Source organism: Bombina bombina, chromosome 7 (genome assembly GCF_027579735.1).
Source record: "Bombina bombina isolate aBomBom1 chromosome 7, aBomBom1.pri, whole genome shotgun sequence".
NCBI lineage: Eukaryota > Metazoa > Chordata > Amphibia > Anura > Bombinatoridae > Bombina > Bombina bombina.
This window is the reverse complement of record NC_069505.1, coordinates 396,261,790-396,284,978: the sequence shown is the minus strand read 5'-3', so window position 1 is coordinate 396,284,978 and position 23,189 is coordinate 396,261,790. Positions and strand designations below refer to the sequence as shown.

Here is a 23,189-nt window from a genome sequence, read left to right as displayed (position 1 = left end):
CTGTAAGCCAATGAGTTGCGCGCCACTAACGCTGTGTGCAGCAGCTATAGAGTCGTGCTGAGTATAACTGGTCCCCTTTAATAGCTTGCAGGACCTGCTGTGTTTATGTTTCCATCACGCGTATAATAGGTTGCAGCTAATTTCTATACTATATTAAAAGGAAATGAAACCCAAAAATTGTCTTTTGTGATTCAGGCAGAGCATACATTTTTTAAAAAAGTTTCCAATTTACATCTATTATCAAATTTGCTTAGTTCCTGTGATATTCATTGTTGAAGAGATACCTAGGTAGGCATCTGGAGCACTACATGACAGGAAATAGTGCTGCTATCTAGTGCTCTTGCAGATGGATAACATTCTTGCAAAACTACTGCCAAATAGTGCTCCAGACACACTCCAAACAAAAGATATAAATAGAACAAAGCAAATTTGATAATAGAAGTAAATTAGAAAGTTATTTAAAATTTCTTGCTCTATCTGAATCATGAAAGAAAATATTTTTTTTATTTATGTGTTAGAAATTATTCACTATTAGAGCAGGTCATGATACAAAATAAAGATTTTAAAGCAATTAAAACCAATTTTGTTAGAAAATATTCATTGGTTTGCAGTCACCAGGACGATCCCCTTCAAATCCTCTTGAATGCTGCTTATCTTAATTGCTGGGGCCAATTAGGGACAGATATTTATTCACCAATCACTGTGCAGCACATAAAGTTGTCAGAGTTCTGTATTCCACACAATGCAGTCCAGGTTCTAAGGCAAATATTAAACACTTCTGAGTTAAAGTGAAGGTAAAGTTAGCATCTTTATTACTTTTCAAATGTCAGTCGCCTAAAAAATAATGTTAGTTTAATTCATCAATTTCGTTAAAATTCGATATTTATCGTTTTATCCGATATTTATAACTCTATTCTCCTGGTTCTGTAATCTGCCCGTATTTTTTTTTTTTCTGCAGCCAGGTCACGTTGTTCTAGTAGCCAATTATCTGTCTGGCCGTTAGGCGGCCGTCATTTTGACGTCACCGCAATAACTATTGGATCTGCGCATGCGTTAGATACACTTCCTGTATCTTATAAGCCGTGCTCGTTCAAGATTTGCGCATGCGCAAATCTCCTTCACTCAGCAACTCTGGCCGAACGCACTTGGTTTAGTAACAATTAGCAATTTCTTTTATGCTAATCGAAAAGCTAGAAAACAAAAAGCAGCCTTTACAGTTTGCTTGCAAGATAGTAATGAATGAATAGATATTCATTCAATACAATGTTGCAACGGGATTAACGCATGCGCTTCAGAATGTATTAGTTTTAGGTCGCGCAGTGGTTGGAGCCGAGTGAGGTTGACCGTAGTGTGCGCATGCGCAAGATTGAATAAAACCGAGAACGCGCATTTACCATACGTATAGGAGTAGGTGTCACGCTCTATACGTAATACAACCAAGATAGCAGGAAATAACTTGAAGGCGGAGCTTTAATCGGCAGGACACGTACAGATAAAGTATTGATTTTATATTGATATATATAGAAATATGACATAAAAACTTAGCGATCATGTTATATTTTGAAGAATTAACACACTACTGCTTTCATTTCCCGGAAACTTTACCTTCACTTTAAATGGAAAGTTAACACCAAAATTGTTATAGTTTAAAAAGATAGATAAGTCTTTACAACCCATTCCATTGTATATTAATATACATTAGGAACATTTAAACCTCTAAATTTCTGCCTGTTTCTTAGCCACTACAGACAGCCTCTATCACATGATTTTCACAACAGGAGACTGCTAGTTCATGTAGATAACATTGTGCTCTCTCCTGAAACGTTGTGATTGACACTGCACTATTGGCTAAAATGGAAGTCAATAGATAATAAATAAAATATCATGTGATCAGGGGGCTGTCAGATGCTTAGATACAAGTTAATTGCAGAGGTGAAAAGTATATTAATATAACGGTGTTGGTTAAGCAAAACTGGGGAATGGGTAATAAAGGGAATTATCTATCTTTTTAAACAATAAAAAATTGGAGTTGACTGTCCCCTTTAACTTACAGGAAAAGCAAGCAAACTAAATAATAAAAGTTGCATTGCAAAACTGGTAAAATATGCATAATTAAACATTTTATGATTAATTAAATTTTGAGTTTAATGTCCCTTTAACAACTCACAAACCTCACAGTATTTAAAGGCAAAAGGGTTATACCTTCAATTACCTGGCTGCAAGCTGTTTATTATAAAAGACAATGGACACTATAAAAAGAGGTACTGCAGTGTTTAACGTGGCTGGCCCCTGGCAACTCTAAAAAACTCTCCATTTAAAGCAAATACAATATAAATACTAATGGTGAAATTGAAATTCTCTTTTTCTTAATTTTATACAATATATTTTGTTTAAACTTTTAGAAATATTGGGGGCCGATTTATCAAATGTTGGGCGGACATAATTCACTGTAGCGATTCATGTCCGCCCGACATCGCTAAATGCCGACAGCATACGCTGTCCGCATTTATCATTGCACAAGCATTTCACAAGAAATGCTTGTGCAATGCCGCCCCCTGCACATTCACGGCCAAAAGATGGCGGACGAGTTAAAGGGGACAATGAAACCCAAATGTTTTCTTTCATGATTTAGAAAGAGCATGCAATTTTAAACAACTTTTGAATTGACTTCTATTATCTAATTTTGCTTCATTCTCTTGATATCTTGGCTGAAAGCATATCTAGATATGCTCAGTAGCTGCTGATTGGTAGATGCACATAGATGCCTCTGTGATTGGGCTGACCCATGTGCATTGCTATTCTCTTCAACAAAGGGAATATCTAAAGAAGTGAAGCAAATTAGATAATAGAAGTAATTTGAAAATTATTTAAAATTGTATTCTCTACCTGAATCATGAAATAAATTTTTGGGGGTTTAGTGTCCTTTAAAGGACCACTCAATGCGGTAGAATTTCATAATTTACAAGTGCACAATAAAATCACAAGGCACTAGCACTTACTCTGATTTTCAAATAAACAGTAGATTTTTTTTGTGACAAATCAATTTTTTCTCCTTTTTTGCTGCCCCCTGTATCATGTACAGACATCACCAATCACAGACTAGTATACACATACCATGTGAGCTTGTGCACATGCTCAGTAGGATCTTGTTCCCCAGAAAGTGTGAATATAAAAAGACTGTGCAAAATGTAATAATGGAAGTAAATTGGAAAGTGTCTTAAAACTGCTGCTCTAACTGAATCATAAAAGTTTATTTTGACTTGAGTGTCCCTTTAAGAAGGCAGGAGTCTTCTACTATGTCTTAATTCCTGTTTCCAGCTCGGGGGCGCAATAAGCAGCAATCTGTTGCTTGGTAAATATACCCCATTATACTCTTATTTTTGAGGTATTGTAGGTATAGAAAAGATCAGTGAGACCTGTAGTGGTAAAGTACAGAGGGTCTATAGTGTAATAACAACTTGAATTATTGCATGTTACATTTTACTGAAATAGTGTTTTTCACTTAGTGATATACAGAGCAATTAATGGACAATTTGCAGTTATTGAATCCCCCAAGAGACCCCCCAGCTTGTTCTCACAATGAGGTTCACTAAATCTAGGCCACTGTTCCCCATTCTGGGTCAAGGTTAAAAAGGGTGCACAGGCTTTTTTATCCTGTTTCTTGTTATGTTAACTGTGACCTACACTATTCTCTAATAGAGTGGTAGGAGAGGTGGGTCAATACTTCTGTTTGTTAGGACAGAGCTCTATAAATAATTTGATACCAAATATGGTCTGGTGAATCTTATAAAAAGTCATTAAAGGGACAGGTAAAGTCATTATAAGACATTAATTATTTAGATAGAATACACAATTTTAAACAACTTTCCAATTTACTGCTATTATTTAAATTGCTTGCTTCTCTTGTTGTCCTTTGCTGGAAGGTTTTTCTAGGTAAGCTCAGGAGCAGCAAAGAACCTAGGTTCTAGCTGCTGATTGGTGCTGCATATATATACCAATTGTAATTGGCTCACCCATGTGTTTCAGTTAGAAACCAGTAGTAACATTGCTGTACCTTCAACATATGATACCAAGGGGCCGAATTAATCATCTGCTGCAGCATCGATAAATCGCCGTTGGCATTTATCATTGCACAAGCATTTCACTAGAAATGCTTGTGCAATGCCGCCCCCTGCACATTTGCGGCCAAGTCGGCCGATAGCAAGAGGTGTCAATCAACCTGATCGTATGCAACCGGGCGATTGCTGACCGCCGCCTCAAAGGTGGCAGACAAGTTTAATAGGATCAGCGGTCTTAAGACCACTTGCTTCTTAACTCCTATTTCCGGCGAGCCACAAGTTCATGCAGAAAACAGCTGCATAAGGGCAGCAGACAGGCCTTGATAAATTGGCCCCCAAGTGAATGAAACAAATTTGATAATAGCAATAAACTGGAAAGTTGTTTAAAATTGTATTTCTACCTAAATCATGAAAGACATTTTTTGGGTTTCATGTCCCTTTAAGCACCCAGCATGGCTGGTCAGAGGAGTCAGAGTACAGTCTCTCTCATACCGTGCATACTGCTTCCCTTGTTGTTAGCCAGGTTAAAAGAGATGCTCAGAGTTCCCATCACTGTGGGTCATGTGACTCATGTCCTTATGTGGTTGAGTAGAGTATGTGCTTTATTTCCTTACCGTTCTGCTATTTCTCCTCCATTGTGACCATTTATTAGGGATGCTAACGGCCCTTCCTATTCTCTTTCCTTTCTCCCCAGATGAAGAACTGTACTCTGGAGTATATATTGATTTTATGGGCACAGATGCTGCCGTTTTTCGAGCAATGGGCAAACAGGCAGCCATGAGAACCGACCAATATAATTCCCGCTGGCTTAATGGTAAGTTTTGTGACCGCCTATTGTGTTGTATTCAATTGTGTAATATGTCTGGTGTGTTCTCTGCCTTCCTGCTCTTTAAATTTTTCACTACCTTATGTCTCATCAACACACTGCACTACTACACTGGAATACTCTGTTATCTCACCCAGAATATTTTTTTCTTCGTTACAAAGCAATGTATCTGAGTAGTGTACTACTGGTATGTACTGTGTCTCAACAAATACCCATCTTCTTAATCACACCCCACCCGGTATGTTGTGTGACATGTCCTTTATCCACAGACCCAACATTTGTCCATGTGCAGCTGATTCCGGACAGTGCAGAACGAAATGATGACAAACTGTATTTCTTCTTCCGAGAGAAATCCACAGACGCCCCACACAGTCCTACTATATACTCCCGCATAGGAAGAGTCTGCTTGGTGCGTAACTGGTATTTACTCTGCTCTTACACTCTTACAATGCTCCCGCTATCTTTCACACCCAGCACATTTACAATGTTCCCTACTACATAATTATGCTGCTCCCCCTTATACCCATCTTCCTTACACTACTCACCCAACACTCACCACTCACAGCTCCCTGCCCACACTCAATATGTTTTCACTTCTCCCCACTGCACATGTACCCTCCTTCTCCTCCAAACATCCAGCTCAATTTTCCATATACCTCCCATAAACTACACTACCTTTTATTATACAGCAACCGTACACTGCTCTGTCTTCATCTACTTACACTGGTCCCTTATCAAGCTCCTACACTACCTCTATATCCAGCAATCATACACTGCTCTGTCTTCATCTACTTACACTGGTTCCTTATCAAGCTCCTACACTACCTTCTATATCTAGCAATCATACACTGCTCTGTCTTCATCTACTTTCATTTGTCCCCAATCAAGCTCCTACCCTACCTTCTATATCCCAGCAATCATACACTGCTCTGTCTTTATCTACTTACAATGATCCCCAATCAAGTTCCTACATTACCTTCTATATCTCAGCAATCATACACTGCTCTGTCTTTATCTACTTACACTGGTCCCCAATCAAGCTCCTACAGCTACCTTCTATATCTCAGCAATCATGCACTGCTCTGTCTTTTATCTACTTACAATGGTCCCCAATCAAGCTCCTACACTACGTTCTATATCTAGCACAGTCATACACTGCTCTGGCCTTCATCTACTTTCATTTGTCCCCAATCAAGCTCCTTACCCTACCTTCTATATCCCAGCAATCATACACTAGCTCTGTCTTTATCTTCTTACAATGATCCCCAATCAAGTTCCTACATTACCTTCTATATCTCAGCAATCATACCACTGGCTCTGTTTTTATCTACTTACACTGGTCCCCAATCAAGCTCCTACACTACCTTCTATAGCTTCAGCAATCATGCACAGCTCGTGTCTTTATCTACTTACACCTGGTCCCCAATCAAGCTCCTACATTACCTCTATAGCTCAGCAATCATACACTGCTCTGTCTTTATTGACTTACACTGGTCCCATATAAGCTCTTAGCGCTACCTTCTATAGCTCAGCAATCATGCACTGCTCTGTCTTTATCTACTTACACTGGTCCCCCATTAAGCTCCTACACTACCTTCTATAGCTCAGCAATCATGCACTGCTCTGTCTTTATCTACTTACACTGGTCCCCTATTAAGCTCCTACACTACCTTTTATAGCTCAGCAATCATGCACTGCACTGTCTTTATCTACTTACACTGGTCCCCTATCAAGCTCCTACACTACCTCTATATCCAGCAATCATGCACTGCTCTGTCTTTATTGACTTACACTGGTCCTCTATCAAGCTCCTACACTACCTTCTATATCTAGCAATCATACACTGATATGTCTTCATCTACTTACACTGGTCCCCTATTAAACTCCTACACTACCTTCTGTATCCAGCAATCATACACTGCTCTGTCTTTATCTACTTACAATGGTCCCCTATCAAGCTCCAACACTACCTTCTATATCTAGCAATTATGCACTGCTCTGTCTTTATTGACTTACACTGGTCCTCTATCAAGCTCCTACACTACCTTCTATATCTAGCAATCATACACTGATCTGTCTTCATCTACTTACACTGGTCCCCTATTAAACTCCTACACTACCTACTGTATCCAGCAATCATTACACTGATCTGTCCTTTATCTACTTATAATGGTCCCCTATCAATTTCCTTCACTACCTTCTATATCTAGCAATTATACACTGATCTGTCTTCATCTATTTACGCTGGTCCCCTATAAAGCTCCTACACTACCTTCTATATCTAGCAATCATGCACTGCTCTGTCTTCATCTACTTACACTGGTCCCCTATCAAGCTCCTACACTACCTTCTATATCTCAGCAATCATACACTGCTCTGTCTTCATCTACTTATACTGGTCCCCCATTAAGCTCCTACACTACCTTCTATATCTCAGCAATCATACACTGCTCTGTCTTTTTCTACTTACACTGGTTCCCTATCAAGCTCCTACCTATATCCAGCAATCATACACTGATCTGTCCTTATCTACTTACACTGGTCCCCTATAAAGCTCCTACACTACCTTCTATATCTAGCATTAATGCACTGCTGTCTTCATCTACTTGCAATTATCCCCCATTAAGCTCCTACACTACGTTCTATATCTCAGCAATCATACACTGCTCTGTCTTCACCTACTTACACTTGTTCTCTATCAAGCTCCTACACTACCTTCTTCATCCAGCAATCATGCACTGCTCTGTCTTCATTCCATCATGCTTAAACTGGTCCCCCACAACATTATATCTTACAGAGCTCCCACCACACTCGGATCTTTTTCACTGCTCCCGCTCCCAGCTCTTAATCTACCTTTCAAATCTCAGCTTTCCTTCACTGCCCTCACACACAGCTCATGTATACTGCTCTGCACACACAGCTTCACAACATATAGCACACATATTCATCACACACAACACTCCCACTTCAACACAAGAAACTTTGAGCCTATACAATCTGCAAGACAGAAATCCCCCCCCCCCCTTTACTCTTACAGTGTTGCCTTCACACCCAGCACTAATAAAGTTTTTAGGATGCAGAAGCCTTGTACACACATCCAGCATTTTTATTTTGCCGCTATCCCACACCCAGGACTCACACATTGCTTTTTTCATATTCGGCACTCTTACACTTCTTTCTTTGCAGAATGATGATGGAGGTCACTGCTGCCTGGTTAATAAATGGAGCACATTCCTGAAAGCTCGTCTCATCTGCTCAGTACCTGGTGCTGACGGAATTGAGACTCACTTCGATGAACTGCGTAAGCACTGAGGGGGTATAAGGGAGCAATATATATGGAAGGAAGATTGTGGTAGTGGATGCCTTTGAAGAGTTTATGCAAATTCCTCTTGGATATCAGTCAATTTATGCTACTTTTCCCCTGTTTATATGTGCTTCCTACAGAGGATGTCTTCATTCAGCAGACACAGGACAACAAAAACCCAGTTATCTATGCAGTCTTCTCTTCATCTGGGTGAGTATCTTGCCCTTCCCCTTTATCTTTCACTCTGTCTAATTCCTTCTGTATCCTTCTTCACCATTTTTGCTTCCTCTTCTTTAGTTCTGTATTTAGGGGCTCAGCTGTGTGTGTATACTCTATGGCGGACATACGCATGGTATTTAATGGGCCATTTGCTCACAAAGAAGGTCCCAACTACCAGTGGATGCCTTATACAGGGAAGATTCCATATCCTCGGCCTGGCACGGTAAGAACCACATTACCTTCACATTTCTTATTTCTGAGCCAAACAAACCTTAACTTTTAGTTATTAATTTTAATTTTATATATTTAATTGGGACCATTTACAGGCACCCATGCTAATACAACCCATAATAATTAAATGAAATTAGCTTGATCTATTAAGTGAGGTCAACATCCATTTTGGCGGTAATAAAGTAAAAATTAAAGTAAACAGCACTCAAGGGAGCATGTTTTAGTCCTATATGTGGTGGCTACCGAAAAAGTGTGGTGACCAAACCAAATGTAAAGAACCTTTCTGGTAATAACTGTTCTTTCCCCACTTCTCACCTCTTGATGTGTTTTCCTCCATCCAGTGTCCAGGTGGCACCTTTACACCCTCCATGAAGTCCACTAAGGATTATCCTGATGAAGTAATAAACTTCATGCGCACTCACCCGATGATGTACAACCCTGTATATCCTGTCCATCGACAGCCACTGCTTGTCAGAACCAATGTCAACTACAAGTTTACTACCATTGCTGTAGACCAGGTGGATGCATCTGATGGCCGCTATGAAGTTCTCTTTCTTGGCACAGGTAATGTGGATACCTTAACATATGGCTTGTTCCACAAATTCTGTGTAGATAATGTTTGTATATGTCTTTTTCTTTCATACTCTTACTCCAAAACCATCTGTAAACAATTGCCTCCTATACCTCTTAAGATACATACATTTTCACCTTTGCAGAACACAAATGCCCCCTTCTTGGCCTTGCTTATCATTATGTCTTAGCCTTCCTCCTCCCACTAGCAAAGGGCAGTAACCAATACTGATGAGACATTTATTTCCACTAATTCAGAGACATAAAGGTCAGCCTTTGTTTACTTACCTTCTGCAATGCAACTCATCCTTAAAATCGGTCATGTTTCTTTGCATAGGCGTGTTCTACAAGATCATAGGAAGGTAATTCCTTAATAACCTGATCAGTTTGTTCAGTTGCTATTTTCTTTCTTTTGCTATCACGAGAGTTGACCTTACTAATCCTCAGGTTTCATCCACTCTAACAGCTGGGAAGTCCCAGTCATTCATGGAAACCTTCATAAAAATTGTTTGTGATGGAGAATACTCAACGTTCACTAACAAAATCCAATTCATATGGTTGAATGAACAGGATTTCACAGCAGACTATATAACATTGTCTCACCTATACTACTTGTCTTCATATTTTCAAGGGCCACATAGGCTTTCTTAAACCTCCTTCCCTGGTTTTGGGTAATATATCTAAACTTTTGCATAGTAATGGTGTACCCCCTCTTTTTCGCATGGAGTGTCAGAATTTACATATTCTCAATTCTCCATTATTTCTACAACCAATGGACCAATCTGTAGCTATACATGTTCAGATAAAAAAAAATGGCAACACTTTATATCACAGTTATTTGTGACATATGGTTGAGTAGATTTTTGCAGAAGTTCTTGATATGTACCAAATATTTAAAGAAGTCACAGTATTTCTTTTCACTTTACAAGAATTCCTTTCTTTTTATACATATAACAATAATATGTCAGGACATCTGTCAAGAGACATATTAATAAGCTTAAGAAACATACACACTCAAGACATAATCTGTTTACAGTGTTATATCTGAGGTTAAGCTATCCTCAGACATGGAATTAGCTTGTTAAAACAATGTTACTCAGATGGTCACTCAGCCCATAGACCTCTGCACTCCCCCTTATCCTTAGGTGCCAGGATAATGTTTTCTTAAACTCTATAATTCATTCATGGTGTAACTGTGAAGCTAAAACCTGCATATCCGGACACAACTAACCCTACTGTTTCTATAGTAACTAGAAAAACAAAACCTATAACAATACAGGAAGAAAATCAAAGGTTAAAAGGGACATGAAACCCAAAAAAATTATTTCATGATTTAGATAGAGAATACAATTTTTAACAACTTTCTAATTTACTTCTATTATCTAATCTGTTTTATTCTCTTGGTATCATTTGTTGAAGGAGCAGCAGTGCACTACTGGTTTCTAACTGAACACATGAGTGAGCCAATGACAATCAGTTTATATATGCAGCCACCAATCATCTAGATCCTAGGTTCTCTGCTGCACATGAACTTCCTAGATAAACATTTCAGCAAAAGATAACAAGAGAAAGAAGCAAATTAAATAATAGAAGTAAATTGGAAAGTTGCTTAAAATTGTATTCTCTATCTGAATCATGAAATAATTTTTTGGGGATTCATGTCCTTTTAATGAAGAAAGTTACAGGGTGTTTTTCTGTTTGGGGTATGTTTTTATGCATGAGAAGGGCCATTGACATCTTTTGCATGAGAAGAATACTGGAGTTTATAACACTAGCGTTTTAAAGAATATATAAACGTAGCATAAATGAATCCATATAGTGGTTAAATTAAATTGTGATCTTATCCTATACAATATTACTTTGAGTTATGTGCTCAGGAATCATAAAGTATCCTCATGTAAACTATATTGTTATTGGTGGCTACATTTAGTCACTAATAAGCAAGCATAACCCAGGTGCTGAACCAAAAATGGTCCAGCTCCTAAGCTTTACAATGCTAATTTTTAAATAAAGATACCAAGAGAACAAAGAAAAATTGATAATAGGAGTAAATTAGAAAGTTGCTTAACATTGCTGCTCTATCTGAACCATGAAAGAAAACATTTGGGTTTAGTGTCCTTTTTAAAGAAACAGTTTAGCTGTCAAGTATACAATTTATATTAGCTTTAGGTCACTAATGCAAAGGGTGCCCTTTTTTTTTTTTTTACTGTTCAAGGACCAATAAATAATATTTATTTTGATGAGTTCAGTGTCATAAAAAGAAAGGGATCCTTAATGGGGCATGAAACCCAAAAGTTTTCTTTTGTGATTCAGACAGAGCATACAATTAAAAAAAACAACTATTCAATTTACTTCTATTATCAAATTTGATTTGTTCTCATGGTATTCTTTGTTGAAGAGATACTGCTAGATTACGAGTTCTGCGTTAGCCTTAAAAAGCAGCGTTAAGGGGTCCTAACGCTGCTTTTTAACTCCCGCTGGTATTACGAGTATGGCAGGTACAGGTGTACCGCTAACTTTTCTTCCGCGACTTTTGGCTACCGCAAATCCCCTTACGTCAATTGCGTATCCTATCTTTTTATGGGATTTGCCTAACGCTGGTATTATAAGTCTTGGAAGAAGTGAGCGGTACAGCCTCTACCTCCAAGACTCCTACCGCATTTAAAAGTCAGTAGTTAGGAGTTTTATGGGCTAACGCCGGAACATAAAGCTCTTAACTAAAGTGCTACAAAGTACACTAACACCCATAAACTACCTATGAACCCCTAACCGAGGCCCCCCCCACATCGCAAACACTATAATAAAATTGTTTAACCCCTAATCTGCCGACCGGACATCGCCGCCACCTACATTATACCTATGAACCCCTAATCTGCTGCCCCTAACATCGCCGACACCTACATTATATTTATTAACCCCTAATTTGCCCCCCCCAACGTCGCTGCCACCTACCTACACTTATTAACCCCTAATCTGCCGACCGGACATCACCGCCACTATAATAAATGTATTAACCTCTAAACCGCCGCACTTCCGCCTCGCAAACACTATAATAAATTGTACTAACCCCTAATCTGCCCTCCCTAACATCGCCGCCAACTACCTACAATTATTAACCCCTAAGCTGCCGCCCCCAACGTCGCCGGCTACTATAATAAAGTTATTAACCCCTAAAACCTAAGTTTAACCCTAACCCTAACACCCCCTAAGTTAAATCTATTTTTAATCAATCTAAATAAAATTTCTAAAATTAAATAAATTAATTCTATTTAAAACTAAATACTTGCCTATAAAATAAACCCTAATATAGCTACAATATAACTGATAGTTACATTGTAGCTATTTTAGCATTTATATTTATTTTACAGGCAACTTCGTATTTATTTTAACTAGGTACAATAGCTATTAAATAGTTAATAACTATTTAATAGCTACCTAGTTAAAATAATTACAAAATTACCTGTAAAATAAATCCTAACCTAAGTTACAAATACACCTAACACTACACTATCAATGAATTAATTAAATAAATTAACTACAATTATCTAACATAAAATACAATTAAATAAACTAAACTATATTACAAAAAAACCCACTAAATTACAAAAAATTAAAAAATATTACAAGAATTTTAAACTAATTACACCTAATCTAAGCCCCCTAATAAAATAAAAAAGCCCCCCAAAATAATAAAATTCCCTATCCTAAACTAAATTACAAAGTAATCAGCTCTTTTACCTGTAAAAAAAACAAATACAATACCCCTCCAACATTACAACCCACCACCCACACACCCCTACTCTAAAACCCACCCGATCCCCCCTTAAAAAAACCTAACACTACCCCATTGAAGATCACCCTACTTTGAGCCGTGTTCACCCAGCCGGGCACCGATGGGCCAGAAGAGGACATCTGGACCGACAGAAGTCTTCATCCTATCAGGGCAGAAGAGGACATCTGGACCGGCAGATATCTTTATCCATGTGGCATCTTCTATCTTCATCCTTCCGGAGCGGAGCCATGATGAAGTTCCTTTAAATGACGTCATCCAAGATGGCGTCCCTCGAATTCCGATTGGCTGATAGGACTCTATCAGCCAATCGGAATTAAGGTAGGACAAATCCGATTGGCTGATTGGATGAGCCAATAGAATTGACGTCGCATTATATTGGCTCATCCAATCGGCCAATTGGATTGAACTTCAATCCGATTGGCTGATTAAATCAACCAATCGGATTTTTCCTACCTTAATTCCGATTAGCTGATAGAATCCTATCTGAACGCTGCTTTTTTGCAGGTGTTAGGGTTTTTTTTTCAGCCAGCTCAGCCCCATTGTTTCCTATGGGGAAATCGTGGACGAGCACGTTTTGCCAGTTTACCGCTGACTTAAGCAACGCTGGTATTACAGTGAGAAGTGGAGCTAAATTTGCTCAACGCTCACTTTTCTGAGGCTAACGCAGTCATTCAGAAAACTTGTAATACCAGCGTTGTTTAAAGTGAGTGCTGGAAAAAAAAGGCTTGTTAGCCCCGCAAGTTTTTACCGACAAAACTTGTAATCTAGGCGTTAGGTAGGTACTGTGAACATCTGGAGCATTATGTGGCAGGAAAAAGTGCTCCAGATGTGGAGTATAACTGTCTTGCAAAACTGCTGCCATATAATGCTGTTGATATATGCATGCTCCTAAGCTTACTTCCTTGCTCTTCAACAGAAGATATCAAGAGAGCAAAGACAATTTGATAATGGAAGTAAATTTGAAAAGTTGTTTAAAATGTTATGCTCTATTTGAATCATGAAAGAAAAATGTTATATTTTATGTTCCTTTAAAGGACCTTAACAAAAAAAAGAAAGAATGCAAGGCCAATGCTTCAGGACTTAAACTCCTAATGACAAACTTTCAAGAGAATCGGTTAACCCTTTGATGACACGGTTAATTTGTCTACATCGGAACGACGTTCCGATGTAAACAAATTGAAACCCTGTGATCGTGCATGCAGTCGCGACATTTCAATGATGGGATCGGGTCAGGGGGGCGTCCCTATGACGCTAGGCACGCCCTCCAGACCGCGATCTCATCCTAGAAGCACAGTTGGCTTCAGAACGTTATATTCCTTCCTAATCGCGCCGGGCTTTAGCGCTGTTAGGATGGAATAGAACGTCCTAGCCGTTTGGCTGTTCTAAAGGATCATAACGGCGTTAAAGGGACATGAAACCCCACATTTTTCTTTCACAATTCAGATAGAGCATTTAATTATAAACAATTTTCCAATTTACTTCTATTATCTATTTGACTTCCTCCTGTTGGTATCCTTTGTCGAAAATCATACCTAGGCAGACTCAGGAACAGCAATACACTACTGGGAGCTAGCTGCTAATTGGTGGCTGCACATGTATGCCTCTTTTCATTGGCTCACAATGTTTTCAGCTAGCTCACAGTAGTGCATTGCTTCTCCTTAATCAAATAATACCAAGAAAATACAGCAAATTTGATAACAGCTAATAAAACAATTACAAAACTATTTATAAATGAGGTGACATGCTAGTGTCATTACACTACAAAAATATCAGTAAAAAATAAATAAAAATAATGGTAGGCTAATAAAGAACATAGGCATATACAAACATTTCTGTAGAAGAAAGTTCTTCAGATACAGGGCCTGGTGAGATGATCTAAAGCTCTCTGCTCTGGTCAAATGAGCTAAAACTCTCTGCTCTGGTGAGATGATTTAAAGCTCTCTTCTCTGGTGAGATGATCCAAAGCTCTCTGCTCTGGTGAGATGATCTAAAGCTCTCTTCTCTGGTGAGATGATCTAAAGCTCTCTGCTCTGGTGAGATGATCTAAAGCTCTCTGCTCTGGTGAAATGATCTAAAGCTCTCTTCTCTGGTGAGATGATCTAAAGCTCTCTGTTCTGGTGAGATGATCTAAAGCTCTCTGCTCTGGTGAGATGATCTAAAGCTCTCTGTTCTGGTGAGATGCTCTAAAGCTTTCTGATCTGGTGAGATGATCTAAAGCTCTCTGCTCTGGTGAAATGATCTAAAGCTCTCTGGTCTGGTGAGATGATCTAAAGCTCTCTGCTCTGGTGAAATGATCTAAAGCTCTCTGCTCTGGTGAGATTATCTAAAGCTCTCTGCTCTGGTGAGATTATCTAAAGCTCTCTGCTCTGGTGAGATGATCTAAAACTCTCTGCTCAGGTGAGATGATCTAAAGCTCTCTGCTCTGGTGAGATTATCTAAAGCTCTCTACTCTGGTAAAATGATCTAAAGCTCTCTGCTCTGGTGAGATTATCTAAAGCTCTCCGCTCTGGTGAGATGATCTAAAGCTCTCTGCTCAGGTGAGATGATCTAAAGCTCTCTGCTTAGGTGAGATGATCTAAAGCTCTCTGTTCTGGTGAGATGATCTAAAGCTCTCTGCTCTGGGGAGATGATCTAAAGCTCTCTGCTCTGGTGAGATGATCTAAAGCTCTCTGCTCAGGTGAGATGATCTAAAGCTCTCTGCTCTGGTGAGATGATCTAAAGCTCTCTGCTCTGGTGATATGATCTAAAGCTCTCTGCTCTGGTGAGATGATTTAAAGCTCTCTCCTCTGGTGAGATGATTTAAAGCTCTCTGCTCTGGGGAGATGATCTACAGCATCTCTGCTCTTTGTGAGATGATCTAAAGCTCTCTGCTCTGGTGAGGATGATCTAAAGCTCTCTGCTCTGGTGAGATGATTTAAAGCTCTCTGCTCTGGGGAGATGATCTAAAGCTCTCTGCTCTGGTGAGATGATCTAAAGCTCTCTGCTCTGGGAGATGATCTAAAGCTCTCTGCTCTGTGAGATGATCTAGAGCTCTCTGCACTGGGGAGATGATCTAAAGCTCTCTGCTCTTGTGAGATGATCTAAAGCTCTCTGCTCTGGTGAGATGATCTAAAGCTCTCTGCTCTGGTGAGATGATCTATAAGCTCTCTGCTCTGGTGAGATGATTTAAAGCTCTCTGCTCTGGGGAGATGATCTAAAGCTCTCTGCCTCTGGTGAGATGATCTAAAAGCTCTCTGCTCTGGTGAGATGATTTAAAGCTCTCTGCTCTGAGGAGATGATCTAAAGCTCTCTGCTCTGGTGAGGTGATCTAAAACGCTCCACTCTGGTGAGATGATCTAAAGCTCTCTGCTCTGGTGAGATGATCTGAAGCTCTCTGCTCTAGTAAGATGATCTAAAGTTATCTGCTTAGGTGAGATGATCTAAAGCTCTCTGCTTAGGTGAGATGATCTAAAGCTCTCCGCTCTGGTGAGATGATCTAAAGCTCTCTGCTCTGGTGAGATGATCTAAAGCTCTCTGCTCTAGTAAGATGATCTAAAGTTATCTGCTCAGGTGAGATGATCTAAAGTTATCTGCTCAGGTGAGATGATCTAAATCTATAATTAGTTGTGTTAGGTGGCGCAAACCAAGTTGCTATTCCCAATGTGTCTTACTGTAATATGTGTGATAATATGTGGGCTCAATATATGTTAATGTTTGATAAGTACTATTTTATATTCTCTTATGGAAAAAATTGGATGTCGAAACTTTAAAAAAAAATAAATATATATTATACTTTATTTGATTCTGGTAATTTACCCAATAATAGTGGTGCTAAAAGTACAATTAAAACAAATATTATTACAAATTCCTTCAAAGTTTAAAAAATGACACCGGTGTCTCTATGTATCTATGTATAAAATGTACGTAATTATAAAAATATATGAATATATAAAAATTAAATTAAAATAATATCGTTGAAATCTTGCAATTTATACAGTTATAGGTTTATCACAAGTTGTAATTTCTAACAAAATGTTTGTAAATACAATTTAATAGTGGATAAGACAATAGTTGCTGTATAGTTCATATAGGATACTTTGTTTCAAGTTAAGCTGTGCAATTGAGATCTTATCTTAGGTAACTATATATCAAATGTAGAGGTGTGTTGGTGCGATTTTTATCACACTGTGATACAAGTATACAAATTAGTACCTTAAAGTGTATCTGTTTGATATCACTTTTGTGAGATGATTGCGGTTAAATAAACGCCGCTATGCCAATAATTTGCTGATCGCAGTTCTATATGGGCTGCTGGCGGTTAAATAAATGCCGCTTTGGTTTCCTCTTGTTAGGTGGGCTTATCTGTTTGCTGCGAGGAAATTCACTTTTATGTAAATGCTTGTGTAGTTGCCGTGGCCGCTTTGTTATCTTGTCCTTTGTCGGTCAGTGACCGATCGCGCTCTTAAGGATTTCTTGGTGGGTTCTTCGTTGCAGTTAGGTGCTAACCGTTTGCTGATGTTTTTTAAGTATCTCCGTTTTTTTTATTCTGTGGTTTGTCTGTCGGTCAGTGACCGATCACGATGGTATGGTTGTTGGATGACCTCCTGATGTGGAATATTTGCGTGCCTCTCCGGTCCGTTGTTCCCACGTTTCGGCTGGACAGCCTTTTTTTGATCTTGAAAAAGGCTGTCCAGCCGAAACGCGTTGATACCAGAGCACACCTGCAAAGGATTTGAGAAGACAAAGAGAATACCTAGCTACACCCTGGTGAAATATTCACGTTCCTACTTAGTGGCATATATTTAACCGCAAAGATCACATTGATAACTAGGATTCCTTTTTCTACTTATCCTACAAACTTTCTACTTATCCCACAAACTTTCTACTTATCTCACAACCACATTTCAGTACCCAGATCGGTCACTGACCGACATCAAAGAAACCTGGGAACAACGGACCGGAGAGGCATGCAAATATTCCACATCAGGAGGTCATCCAACAACCATACCATTGTGATCGGTCACTGACCGACAGACAAACCACAGAATAAAAAAAACGGAGATACTTAAAAAACATCAGCAAACGGTTAGCACCTAACCGCAACGAAGATCCCACCAAGAAATCCTTAAGAGCGCGATCGGTCACTGACCGACAAAGGACAAGATAACAAAGCGGCCACGGCAACTACACAAGCATTTACATAAAAGTGAATTTCCTCGCAGCAAACAGATAAGCCCACCTAACAAGAGGAAACCAAAGCGGCATTTATTTAACCGCCAGCAGCCCATATAGAACTGCCATCAGCAAATTATTGGCATAGCGGCGTTTATTTAACTGCAATCATCTCACAAAAGTGATTTCAAACAGATACACTTTAAGGTACTAATTTGTATACTTGTATCACAGTGTGATAAAAATCGCACCAACACACCTCTACATTTGATATATAGTTACCTAAGATAAGATCTCAATTGCACAGCTTAACTTGAAACAAAGTATCCTATATGAACTATACAGCAACTATTGTCTTATCCACTATTAAATTGTATTTACAAACATTTTGTTAGAAATTACAACTTGTAATAAACCTATAACTGTATAAATTGCAAGATTTCAACGATATTATTTTAATTTAATTTTTATATATTCATATATTTTTATATATTACGTACATTTTATACATAGATACATAGAGACACCGGTGTCATTTTTTAAACTTTGAAGGAATTTGTAATAATATTTGTTTAATTGTACTTTTAGCACCACTATTATTGGGTAAATTTACCGGAATCAAATAAAGTATAATATATATATTTTTTTTTTAAAAGTTTCGACATCCAATTTTTTCCATAAGAGAATATAAAATAGTACTTATCAAAACATTAACATATATTGAGCCCACATATTATCACACATATTTACAGTAAGACACATTGGGAATAGCAACTTGGTTTGCGCCACCTACCACAACTAATTATAACTCTTTAAACTTTGGGATAAAGTTTACTTCAGGTGTGCTAGATTCTCCACCAGCTAGACAGTCTAACCCTACCAAACATAGATGATCTAAATCTCTCTGCTTAGGTGAGATGATCTAAAGCTCTCCGCTCTGGTGAGATGATCTAAAGCTCTCCGCTCTGGTGAGATGATCTAAAGCTCTCTGCTCTGGTGAGATGATCTAAAGCTCTCTGCTCTGGTGAGATGATCTAAAGCTCTCTGCTCTGGTGAGATGATCTAAAGCTCTCTGCTCTGGTGAGATGATCTAAAGCTCTCTGCTCTGGGGAGATGATCTAAAGCTCTCTGCTCTGGGGAGATGATCTAAAGCTCTCTGCTCTGGTGAGATGATTTAGAGCTCTCTGCTCTGGGGAGATGATCTAAAGCTATCTGCTCTTGTGAGATGATCTAGAGCTCTCTGCTCTGGTGAGATGATCTAAAGCTCTCTGCTCTGGTGAGATGATTTAACGCTCTCTGCTCTGGGGAGATGATCTAAAGCTCTCTGCTCTGGTGAGATGATCTAAAGCTCTCTGCTCAGGTGAGATGATCTAAAGCTCTCTGCTCTGGTGAGATGATCTAAAGCTCTCTGCTCTGGGGAGATGATCTAAAGCTCTCTGCTCTTGTGAGATGATCTAAAGCTCTCTGCTCTGGTGAGATGATCTATGAACTGTCATCCACACTACAAGGTCCCTCAAAGAATCTTCGAAACACACATTTTTGCTTGAGAACTGTTTATCTCGCTATACAGGTTTCTGAATGTGAAGGAGACACATACATTACTATATAAGATCTAAAAAAATCACAACGATTTTTTGTGATTTCTCCCCAGCAAGCTTTTGATCATCCGGTCCCCTATGAGAACATACACTTAGGGGACCAAAATGGTACAAGAAGGTAAAAACAATAGTGCAACGCAACAATGTTTAATAGACATTAAAAAAATATTTTAAACCCACAAATTCCTAGTAGTTAGATTTGTCGTCAATCTACCCTTTTACAAAGTCTTTAATAAAGTAACGATTCCACATGGAGTGAAAAAGAGAATAGTATAGGGCGAATAATACACAGTATAAGAAAGTTAAAAATACTTACTAATTTATTATCTATAGGTAACAAATTAAGGAAGTCTGCTTATTCAAGAATTTTACTTTTTCATAATAAATTCAGAATGTCATTGAAAAGGAAACCAAAATCACCAGCACTGTACAGGAATTCTGATGGATTTGAAATTAAAATTTTGCTTTTAGAAATACCAAACAATGCTAAAATCACCATGTAACTTTTCAGTACTAGAGATAGTAAGTAGACCCATACAGCTACATCGGGGAGGTTAGTAATAGAGATGTGTTTATGGTAATAGTAAAAGAGGCTACCCATATATAAACCCAAAAGTAGACACGAGACCCCTATGACTGGAGATGATGGAGAGAAAGACATTCTAGCAAACAGAGCTTTAAGGGACTTTTTCAGACCAAAAGATTAATCATGCACCTTAAGAATGGCGAGCGAGCACAAGCCAGTTCATGTTTTTTCAATTTTTAAGTTTTCTGTTTATACTTACTCATCTGTCACATACAAACCAAATGGGTACTTTAACACATGTAAGAATCGAACCATTGTATTAAGAACACATATACCTGTGTAATTTGATATACAATAAAGTGAATTTTTTTTTTTTTAAATAGTTAATAAAAAATAAATCACCATGTAATGCAAAAACACTTATTGGCTTCACATTTATCATCAGTTCACCTTTAAAAACACAAAACTAGAAAAATGAATTTGAAAGAGGGAAGTCTTCTCTTTCAAAAGAGGGGGCACTTATGCCATTTTGAATTCTAGGTCTCTTGTATACCACAATGAAAAGTAAAAATCATCTACTAGAAAGACAAAATTATTTCTGTGTCTTTATTGATAATCATATACCCTTTGTCCTCGCTATACCTACTACTTGCTCTTCTTGTCATCTATTGCATCTTTTTTTTCTTCCATTAATTGGTATCCCCTTTTATCTTCACCATAAGTACTTTGTCTTCTAACCCAACCTTATAACTTTCTGTCAATACAGATCAGGGCACCGTGCAGAAGGTAATTGTTCTACCCAAAGATGATATGGAAACAGAGGAGCTTATCTTGGAGGAGGTGGAAGTCTTTAAGGTGAGATCTACTTTTTTGGCCAGGGCATTATCATCTACTAGATGATGCTTATTGCTAGCCCTTCCTTTCTTTCATGATTTAGGTAGAACGTACAATTTAAAACAACTTTTCAGTTTACTTCTATTATGAAATTTGCTTCATTCTCTTGGTATCATTTTTTGAAGGAGAAACAATGCACTACTGGTTTCTAACTGAACATATGGGTGAGCCAATGACAATCTGTATATATATGCAGCCATCAATCAGCAGCTAGAACCTAGGTTCTTTATTGCTCCTGAAGTCTCCTAGATAAAACATTCAGCAATAACAAGAGAAGGAAGCAAATTAAATAATAGAAGTAAATTGGAAAGTTGTTTAAAATTGTATGTTCTGTCTAAATAATGAAAGAAAAATGTTGGATTTCATGTCCCTTTAATGTCCTTCTCTTAATACTCACCTTGTTTGTACCAGCCATTCTCATTCTACATCCCCCATGCTCTCCAGCTTTTTCCTCCACCTTCAGCCTGTTTGCGGTGTCTTCCTTTCCTCATGTGCTATACCTTCTCATTATCCTTTACTTTCCTTCTGCAGTAGACATTCATATAACCTACTATATACCACCACTATACCTGTTAACTTTTTTGTTCTTTCTCAGTAGCCGATGACTAATATCTGCTTAATCAGACATCTGCCAGTTATCTACTCTTTACTAGCCTTGGCTTATGTCTTCTGTCCCCTGCCTGGTTCCCCCTCTTGCCTGTACCTTATACATTATTTATTTACTCACTTGTATCAACTATCTATGCTACTTGATCCCCTTTCTGACAATAGTCCTTTTCACTAGCCCTTTCGGCTACATCCTTCCATCTATATTTGTCCTAAATTTGCATTATTGACAGCTTCAACCTTATTGCATCACTTTATAACATTCATTCTTTTCAATTTCCCAGGTACCAGCATCTATCAAAAGCATGAAGATTTCATCAAAGAGAGTAGGTGGTGTGTTTTGATGATGTGGTTGTTGATTTTGTAAACTGAACAGGGTCTAAGGGGTCCTGAAATTGATAGATAGGAAGTGTTGAGGGTTCTTAGAAGCTATACCCATTAGGATATAACTAGATCCTGAAATCTATGGCATTCTTGTTGCTAATGGTATATATATATATTTGCAGAAGCACTTTTTGATTATAGATACTGGAGGTTAATGTAAACTTTTTTAGATGGTACAGGATTAAATATTTGTAACCTTTTAGATAAATATTATAATAACTCATTTTAAATCTACTGAGACTTTTTTTAACACAATATCTTCCATTACTGAATTTCTAAGTCACAGTACAAAAGGTAGCTAACTGGTCATGAAGCAAAGTTAATTTACAATATTATTGTTTAGATTAGAAGGGTCTATTGGTCAGATATGTGAAATGTTGGTCAGGCTGGGAATTTATTGTTAACATTGGGGAGGATACGTGTAAAGTAAAATAAAGTTTAATGAATTTTTTTCACACCTTTTTACAGCAACAGCTGTATGTGTCATCCATGTCTGGGGTGACGCACCTCGCTCTCCATCGATGCGATGTATATGGAGAAGCGTGTGCAGATTGTTGCCTTGCTAGGGACCCTTACTGTGCCTGGGATGGAAAAACATGCTCCCGTTATTCAGCCTCCTCCAAAAGGTGAGTCTTGAGGAAATACTGAATTCTTTTTTTCAGGGGTAGTCAGGATAAATGCATAGTGATGGATGTATGTATAGGCAAAATATGGGGAGCTTAGCAATGGAGTTGTGCACAAATAATAGTAGGAGTCTGGTATTCAGTGGTACAAACAAAAAATCTAGAGACTGAAGAGGTGAAGAATTGCATAAACAAAAGTGGTAGAGATGAAAAAATAAATAAAAAAAATTGATAATGTGCAAAAGTCATGGATTTCTTCTATAATAATTCTCTTTGTGTTCTGGTTTACAACATGAAGTCTTAATGACTGGGTAATAAACATTGGATTCCTGGAGTCATCGTTTTCTCTGGTTTGTTCCCTCTCCAATTACCCTTCACTGTGATATCTAGTTTAGTATGTAACTAA

General features: G+C 38.2%; 1 protein-coding gene across 2 annotated transcripts in view; it reads left to right on the top strand.

The window, feature by feature from the left end:
* SEMA3F (semaphorin 3F) overlaps positions 1-23,189 on the top strand; it is a 165,039-nt gene that overhangs the window by 120,581 nt on the left and 21,269 nt on the right. For both annotated transcript variants that reach the window (XM_053721143.1, XM_053721142.1), the window contains 9 exons: positions 4,753-4,872; positions 5,154-5,293; positions 8,071-8,185; positions 8,329-8,398; positions 8,486-8,630; positions 8,980-9,202; positions 21,043-21,131; positions 22,061-22,102; positions 22,629-22,786. In XM_053721143.1, the coding sequence (XP_053577118.1) occupies positions 4,753-4,872; positions 5,154-5,293; positions 8,071-8,185; positions 8,329-8,398; positions 8,486-8,630; positions 8,980-9,202; positions 21,043-21,131; positions 22,061-22,102; positions 22,629-22,786 (1,102 nt within the window). The remainder of the gene's footprint in view (positions 1-4,752; positions 4,873-5,153; positions 5,294-8,070; positions 8,186-8,328; positions 8,399-8,485; positions 8,631-8,979; positions 9,203-21,042; positions 21,132-22,060; positions 22,103-22,628; positions 22,787-23,189) is intronic.